Source organism: Malus domestica, chromosome 12 (genome assembly GCF_042453785.1).
Source record: "Malus domestica chromosome 12, GDT2T_hap1".
Taxonomy (NCBI): domain Eukaryota; kingdom Viridiplantae; phylum Streptophyta; class Magnoliopsida; order Rosales; family Rosaceae; genus Malus; species Malus domestica.
Genome location: NC_091672.1, coordinates 16,449,036 through 16,458,055, shown reverse-complemented (window position 1 = coordinate 16,458,055; position 9,020 = coordinate 16,449,036). Strand labels below are relative to the sequence as shown.

The window sequence follows — 9,020 nt, the reverse complement described above, 5'->3', positions numbered from 1 at the left end:
TCTGGCGCAGGTGCCGTTACGATCGCCGGAAACTGGAAAATTCTTTAAAACTTCATATCTCTTCCATTTCTCAACCAAAATTCATGAATTATATACCAAAATGAAGCTTGAGAGGAGAGGAACAAAACCTTACCACTTTCAAGTTTTAAATCCACCAAAAACTCGTCGGAAAACCCACGATAGTTCGGCCACCTCTGCAACTCAACGGACCTGAGCTTCCCGACGTTCAAAACCTTCCAAAATTCTTCTAAAAGCTTCGCAAAGATGATTTAAAACCTCCAAAAAGCTCAAAACTTCAAGAAATACTCGCGATCACGTCAAGGTCACTGTGCAGCTCATCCGGGGTTTTTGGTTTTCGGGTTTTCGAAGCTTTCACGACCAACCAAAGGTATAGATCGAGTCCCAAACTCACAAGGAACACAAAAACCACTTCTTCGACGTCGATCCGAGCTTACAAAGGTTAGTTTGAAATTTGTCCGTACAATTGTACGAAAATGGAAAGAAGTCCGATAGGGAGAGAAGGAAGAGGGTTAACGGGATTGGTTGGTGTGTGTGCGGTCGAGATTTGTCACCCCACCAACCACAAAACACTAAAACAAATTTTAAATTTCCTATTGGGTCCCAAAAACTTAGGAAATGGATTTAATTGGTCAAAATATTAAGCTTAACACACAACACAACTCAATGTCCAAAGGTAAATTAGTCAATTCACACCATCAATAAAACATATTTTGGGACGAGCTATCACAACCTACCCTCTTAAGAAAATTTCATCCCCGAAATTTCCATACAACAATAAACAATCGCTAATAACCATAAAATAAGCGCGGATATAACTCTTTCATATTTTCCTTTGTCTCCCAGGTGGCTTCCTTCACCGAGTGATTCCTCCATAAAACTTTCACCAGGCGTACGGTCTTATTCCTCAGAACCTTATCTTTCAAATCCAAAATCGTCACTGGCTCCTCATCATAAGTTAAATCCGGATTAATTTCCAATGGTTGAGGAGGTATCACATGCGATGGATTAGAAACATAATGACGAAGCATGGAAACATGAAAACCATCGTGCACTTCAGACAACTCTGGAGGCAACTCAAGCTTGTAAGCAACTTCACCGATTCGCTCGGTGATCAGGTACGGTCCGATGTACGTAGGACTTCGCTTACCTTTCTTCCCGCCGTACCATACCTCTCCACGGTGATAGCTTCAAAAACACCCAATCACCAACTTTATACACTCGGTCTGTGGCATACTTATCTGCTAGACTCTTCTGTTGATCTTGGACCGCTTTCAGGTTAGACTTAATTACCCGAACATTCTGAGTCGTCTCATCCACAATCTCAGGGCCCACTAAAACTCTTTTACCAACCTCTGACCAACATAAAGGTGTACAACAAGATTTACCATAAAGTGCCTCAAATGGTAACATACCGTTGCTCGAATGATAACTATTGTTATATGCAAACTCCATCAGATCTAACCGCTAATGCTAGGCATCGCCAAATTGTAATATTGAAGATCTTAGCATATCCTCCAGTGTCTGAATAGTTCTCTCTGATTGTCCGTCTGTCTGAGGATGATATGCCGTACTATAAAGTAACCTCGAACTAAGAGCCTCCTGAAATGCCACCTAGAACTTAGAAGTGAATCTAGGATCCTGATCTGAGATAATACTAATTGGAATCCCATGGTACTTCATAATCTTCCATATGACCAATGCAGCTAATCGGCTTAAATGATATTTCTCCCTCACTGGAATAAAATGCGCCGATTTAATAAGCCGATCAACTGTCACCCAAATTCCATCATAACCATTTCGTGTACATGGAAGCTTGTACACAAAATCCATGGTAATGTTTTCCCATTTCCACTGTGGAACAGGAAGTGGCTGCATCAATCCAAAAGGCTTTTACCTTTCAGCTTTGACTTGCTGACAAATAACACACCTACTCACATACTCAGCAATTTCTCTTTTCATACCCGGCCAATAATAAAATGGTCGAATGGTATGATACATTATAGTACCTCCAGGATGCATTGCATAAGCCAAACAGTGCGCTTCATCCAAAATTTCTTTCTTTAATTCCACATTATTCGACATGTACATTCTGTTCTCCTGTATAAGCATGCCATCAGTCTCCTGAATTCTGAGATCTTTCTTTTTCCCATCATTCATTGCCTGAATTAATTCATGGGTTTCCTCATCATTCATCTGAACTTCGAGCACTCGATCAATTAATATTGGCCTGACTTGAAAATTATCGAGTAAGGCTTCCTCTCGATCTTCCATTCCTAACTTCACTTCAGTGGACCTTAAATCTGCAAGAAGAGGGACATGACAAGCGTACAAAGTATTAATTCTCGCTTGAGGCTTCCTACTAAGTGCATCCACCACTACATTTGCACGACCAGGGTGATACTCAATCGTGCAATCATAATCACTGAGTAATTCAATCCACCTTCGTTGTCAAAGATTAAGATCCCTTTGAGTGAAAAGATACTGAAGACTTCTATGATCCGTAAAGATCCTACATTTTTCTCCATAAAGATAATGCCTCCAAATCTTCAAAGCAAAGACAATAGCTGCTAACTCAAGATCATGAGTAGGATAATTCATCTCATGAGGCTTTAACTGTCGTGACGCATAAACAATCACCCTACTATGCTGCATCAACACACAACTTAGGCCATTCAAGGAAACATCATTGAAGATCTCAAAATTACCATTATCATCAGGAAACGCCAAAACAGGTGCATGAGTGAGACAATATTTCAACTGCTGAAAACTCTGCTCACAATTATCATCCCACTCAAACTTAACATCCTTCCTGGTTAATCTCGTCAGCGGTAATGCAATAACTGAAAAATCTTTAACAAACCGTCAATAATAACCTGCTAAACCAAAAAAACTTCGTACTTTAGTTACGGTTCGTGGCTACTCCCAATTCTCAACAGCTGTCACTTTCTGAGAATCCACCTGAATAACTTGAGCTAATATGACATGTCCCAAAAATACCATTTGATCCAGCTAGAATTGGCATTTGCTAAACTTAGCATACAACTGATGTTCCCTTAATTTCTTCAACACCAAAGTAAGATGTTGAACATGCTTTGATTTAGCCTTAGAGTATACTAGAATATCGTCAATGAAAACAATAACAAACCTGTCTAGATATTGTTGGAATACTCGATTCATTAAATCCATAAAAGCTGCAGGTGCATTAGTTAACCTGAATAACATTACAAGAAACTAATAATGACCATATCGAGTCCTAAAAGTTGTCTTGGGAACATCTTATCTATTAATCTTCAATTGATAGTAACCAGACCTTAAATCAATCTTAGAAAACACATAGACACCTCAAAGCTGATCAAATAAATTGTCTATACGTAGCAATGGATAACGTTTTAATCGTTACCTGATTCAATTGCCTATAATCAATACATAGCCTCAAAGTCCTGTCTTTCTTCCTGAAAAATAACACCGGAGCTCCCTAAGGTGAAGTACTAGGTTGAATAAAACCCTTATCTACTAATTCCTGCAATTGAATCTTCAATTCCCTCAATTCAGCAGGAGCCATTTGATAAGGAGTTAAAGATATAGAATCTGTACCTGGAAGCAAATCAATAGTGAATTCCACATCTCAGTCTGGCGGCAATCCAGGTAAATCATTAGGGAACACATCAGGAAAATGCCTGACCACTCGAACATCATCCACATTGCTAGGAACATTATCATTCAACACTACATGAGCCAAATACCCCTGAGAACCTTTCTCTAACAACTTCTTAGCTTTTACGGTAGAAATAACACCATACCTCACCGTACTACGCTCGCCCACAAAAATAACCTCGGGTAATCCAGGACGATGAAAACTAACTACTTTCCTATAGCAATCTATATTGGCAAGATTGTAATGCAACCAATTTGTGCCCAAAATCATATCAAAATCCATAATATCTAATGGGATGAGATTAGCTGGCATAACTACATCCTCCACTAACACGGGACATCCTGGATATACACAACTAACATAACATCTCTCCCTTCTAGGCATCGCAAACTCTAAATCATACTCAAGAGGTGTAGGATGAGGTTGTGTCAATTGAGCAAATGTATGAGAAATAACAGAATGCATAGCACCACAATCAATTAATACTCTAGCAAAATGACCAAGAATATTGAACGTACCCATGATCAAATCAGGATTATTCTAAGCATCTTGCAATGTCATGTGGTGAATACGTCCCTAGGCTTACTGTCTTTATCCATGATCTCTGCTAGCTTGATTATTTCGCCCCTGCACACTTCGCCCCTGACTCGACTGACCAGGCTATCTCGAAGATCCCGCACTACTAGAAGCAACCTTCACGTGCTAGGACTGTCCTCCAAGATACCATTGAGATCCACCAGCTGAATACAGCGGATATGGCATATTACCTCCAAGATACTAAAGATAACCACTTTGCTGATATAGGTCCTGTGAGTACTGATACTGCCATGTAGAATAAGGAGCTACATCGCCTTGGTAATGATAAGTACCTCATCGACCCGTCTGACCATAACCACTAGATCCTTGAACTTGCTGGGTCGACACTAATGGTGGTAGGGAGGGCTGCTGGGGCCTCTGCTGATTCTGAGGACAATGCATCGCCCTATGCCCCATTTGACCACAAGTATAGCATCTACTACTGCCTCACCTACACTCTCTAAAGTGCCGATTATTGCACCTACGACATAAAGGCGCACCTGTGCCACCAGAATCTCCTTGCCTCTAATAACGAGGGCATTCAGAAAATCTACCACTTCTCCTCTGACTAGTGGAACTCATACCTCCTCTAGAAGAACTGGAACTAGTTCCACCTCTCTTAAAACTCTGAGTCTTGTGAGGTCCCAAAGATGATTGACCTTTACCTTTATCATATTATTTCTTATTTCCATCATTTTCTTCCTCCTCACTATCACTAGGCATATTCTCTGAATCTTCAATTCGTAGTAGAACCTCATAAAACTCTTGGTAAGTAGCACGGGAAGCTGTGGTCTCCATAGAACACCACTTCTTTTTAGTACCTAATCTAAAACGACGAAGCATCTCAACCAGATTAGCAGCAACCTCCGAATGATAGCGAGATAAATCAGTAAACCTCCTGTAGTACTAATTAGCCGTCATCTTCCCCTACTTCAGATTTGTAAACTCTTGTTTCTTGCGATCTATATACTCTGGAGGAATAAATCTCTTCTGAAATAACTGCTTAAAAACTTCCCAATCAGCAGCTTCCTCTGGTGATAACTGATACGACTCTTGTCTCTACCAAGATGCAGGCTGCTCACCTAAAAACCAGGTAGTCGTCTCAACCCACCTATCCTCCGGAAAATTCCCTTGCTTATGCATAAAATGAAAAGTCTTATCAAGATGATTAATCCATTTCTCTGCTCCTTCAAACCCTTCATTACGCATAAAATGATTCAACTTTAAATTATATACAGTCTCCAGATGAGTCATTTGGGGAGGACGAAGCGAATACTGAATAGCATTAGCTATAACTTCCCTTAACTGAGCAATATCAGGGAAACTAGACTCAACTGAAGGACGTGGCTCTCTACGAGGCGTCACAATTCTGATAGAAGACACCAAAATAATTAGAATATTCACAAGATATGCAAGACTGCCAAACCTAGGCTCTAATACCAACCTGACATACCCCAACCTAGAACGAGGCATACTGGTCGTCACGTGAGGGTGACGTAGCCATATGCACAGTGTGAAAGCAATGAAGATATAAGAAATGCAAATAAATAAAAATCAACTAACTAGAGTACTAGATAAGATAATGTGCAAGTGTGACATTAAGAGAGTTCACAATCAGAGCATAAGTAGCCTAAGTGCAATCCAGCAGGACAAATACTAATTATACAACACCAAAGATAATCCTACATTGGTGATAATCTGTCAGAGCTACCGTGAATTCCTCGTAAGCCACCGACAAGCACTCCTAACTAGAACCTGGAGGGGCGCAAAATAGAAAGTGTGAGTGGGCAAAAATAAAGTTTTTCAAAACCACTTCATTTATCAAAAGTTCTAACCCCTCGCCGTAAAACCTGTATAATTTCCCAGAAAATAGAATATATACATATCTCAAAACCATACTCAGAAAATGATAATCATAAGTATACCATGCCAAATATCTCAAAATAACAGAATAAGTAACTCAGGTGAAACAACATATCAGCCGGATCCACCTAAAGTGGCTTGTACGGCTGAATTTATAGCTTAACAAGTATGCCTGCACACGAGTCGGAACCACCTAAAGTGGTCTATACGACAGGACTGGGTGTAAATAAATAAATACGCTCTAGTACTACGATCACGTGAAGACTGTGCAAATAATCGCAGGTCACCTACGAGCCGGAACCACCTACAATGGTTTGTACAACAAGACTGTGCACCTAACTTAGATCCAAAGTGAGCGTATGGTGCGAGAGGTGAACATCACGTGAAGGCCTGTGCCCTGGCCACGGGCGGGAGCACTAACACCAAGGTGCAGGTTTATAAATTCTCAACACATCTCACATCATCATCAAATCACATATAAACAGTCTACAACTTACTTGGTACTTACCTGAGCGTCCACAGTGTCAAATCACATTTATGCATACTATACTAATTCATACTCTAAGTATAAACCAATATGCATGGCATTTCAAAACATAATTTCATTAAACGAATTTTTTGGGAAAAATACCAAGTATATAAGTATATACTGAAAACCAAAAGCCCAATCACTGAAACCTTGTTTGACTGCGCTCGTTCTCAGGATAGGTCTCACCTATATGCGAAACAACTACATAAACATTATTTTAAAGCACATACACAAAACTAGGTAATAACTTCTCATACATAGCTCAATTGGGGTATTTGAATATACCACCATGACCTACTTAGCCTCAGGAACATCCCTATATTTTTAGAAAAAATTTCTGAGCACCCACGCGCCCTCACGCATCGGCCAAGGCATGGCTAGACGCGCAGCTCACGCGCAGGCACATACCTGGCACACAAAACGGATTCCCTAACGACGTTAGGGAATATTCCTTTAAAAATTATCATATACTGTTAATTATACTTGATGCCGTTAGCATATTCCGTCAAAGTTCACGGAATATTCTCCTCATTCAACCTTGGTTTATCGGAGTCCGACGCGGGTGCCGCTGCGATCACCGGAAATTGGAAAAATCTTTAAAACTTCATATCTCTTCCATTTCTAAACCAAAATTCATGACTTATATACCATAATGAAGCTTGAGAGGAGAGGAACAAAATCTTACCACTCTCAAGTTTTAAATCCACCGAAAATTCATCGGAAAACCCACGATAGTCCGGCCACCTCTGCAACTCAACGGACCCGAGCTTCCAGACGTTCAAAACCTTCCAAAATTGTTGTAAAAGCTTCACAAAGATGATTTAAAACCTTCGAAAAGCTCAAAACTTCAAGAAATACTCGCGATCACATCGAGGTCACTGTGCAGCTCATCGGGGGTTTTTGGTTTTCAGGTTTTCGAAGCTTTCACGACCAACCAAAGGTATAGATTGAGTCCCAAGCTCACAAGGAACACGAAAACCACTTCTTCGACGTCGATCCGAGCCTGCAAAGGTTGGTTTGAAATTTATCTGTACAATTGTACGAAAACTGAAGTAAGTCCAAGAGGGAGAGAAGGAAGAGAGTCAACGTGATTGGTTGGTGTGAGTGTGTGGTCCACATTTGTCACCCCACCAACCACAAAACACTAGAACAAATTTTAAATTTCCTATTAGGTCCCAAAAACTTAGGAAATGGATTTAATTGGTCAAAATATTAAGCTTAACACACAACACAACTCAACGTCTAAGGGTAAATTAGTCAATTCACACCATCGATAAAACATATTTGGGACAGGCTGTCGCAACCTACCCCGATGCCTAAGTCAATTTTTCTTAGGAGAATAAAGTATTTAGGGCTTTTATAGGGTAGCAAAAGCTTCTGAAATTTGGTAGATTATGGGGTATTTATAGGGGATAGGGCTGGCCATAGTGTTAGGGTTTTACTCTACACATGGCGGCATCCTATTGGCCAATGTTTATGGGGAAAAATTCTCAAGATATTAAAGCAACTGAATCCATATAATAAAATCGGTCTCTATAAAATTTACATTGAGAATAGAAAAAATAATATTTAATAAATAATGGATTGAATCACATTATTGCTAGCCTATTGTGAGGCTAAGCCCACCCTCTCCCCCTTAGTGTAGATAATATTGTTTGTTAAAAAAAAAACAATCATTTGACAACTAAATTATTATTCGTATGCGAAATACCTTTTTTATAACCGACATTACACATCTCTTAAGATGTTTTGAACATGTTTAAAAATAGAAAAATTGAATCACATTATTGCTAACATTTTGTGAGGTACTAATTAAAAAAAAACCACAAAAAAATTAATTATTAAAAAAGTACTGTTAAAATGATGAAAATGCCCATGCCTTATTGATGCATTATTTTGGGATGCCTTTGAAGTTTTTTGTCTTGGGGGCATTTTGGCCAAATATTTTTGTTGATACTTGGTGACACCAAGTATCACTATTCACCTTTTCCATTGGCTTTATATATAGATTATACATTAATAACTATCAATTTGTTTGCCACATCAATTATTACATTTTTATGGTAAAATGATGTCATGTCGTTATATAAAGAGAAATGACTCCTTAAATATAACGAGTCAAGTATTAATTATAATCCCTCCAATAATATGCTTCTACTGAGTGTATTTTTAGTTGATAGAGAGCTTTCTTGTTATATTCGACATGTGATTTAAGAGTTAAAAATATACCACTTGATATATCTGATATATAAGCAGATAAACATGTACATGATCGATCTATACAAACACTTATTTTCTCTCTTAATTTATGTGTTGATTTTATTTTGATTTACTCAATTTAAAAATTAAAAATAGAGTGTGTTAGGAGAGAAAATA

The 9,020-nt window shown here is 38.9% G+C and overlaps 1 protein-coding gene across 1 annotated transcript; it reads right to left on the bottom strand.

Moving 5' to 3' along the window:
* Positions 1–806: 806 nt before the first annotated feature.
* On the bottom strand, positions 807–4,198 carry LOC139189834 (uncharacterized). Its single transcript, XM_070809070.1, has 6 exons — positions 3,699–4,198; positions 3,167–3,232; positions 2,535–2,830; positions 2,028–2,321; positions 1,256–1,373; positions 807–1,206 (listed from the first exon to the last, which is right to left on the bottom strand). Exons 1-6 carry the CDS (start codon positions 4,196–4,198, stop codon positions 807–809), a joined length of 1,674 nt encoding a protein of 557 aa, XP_070665171.1.
* Positions 4,199–9,020: the final 4,822 nt, after the last annotated feature.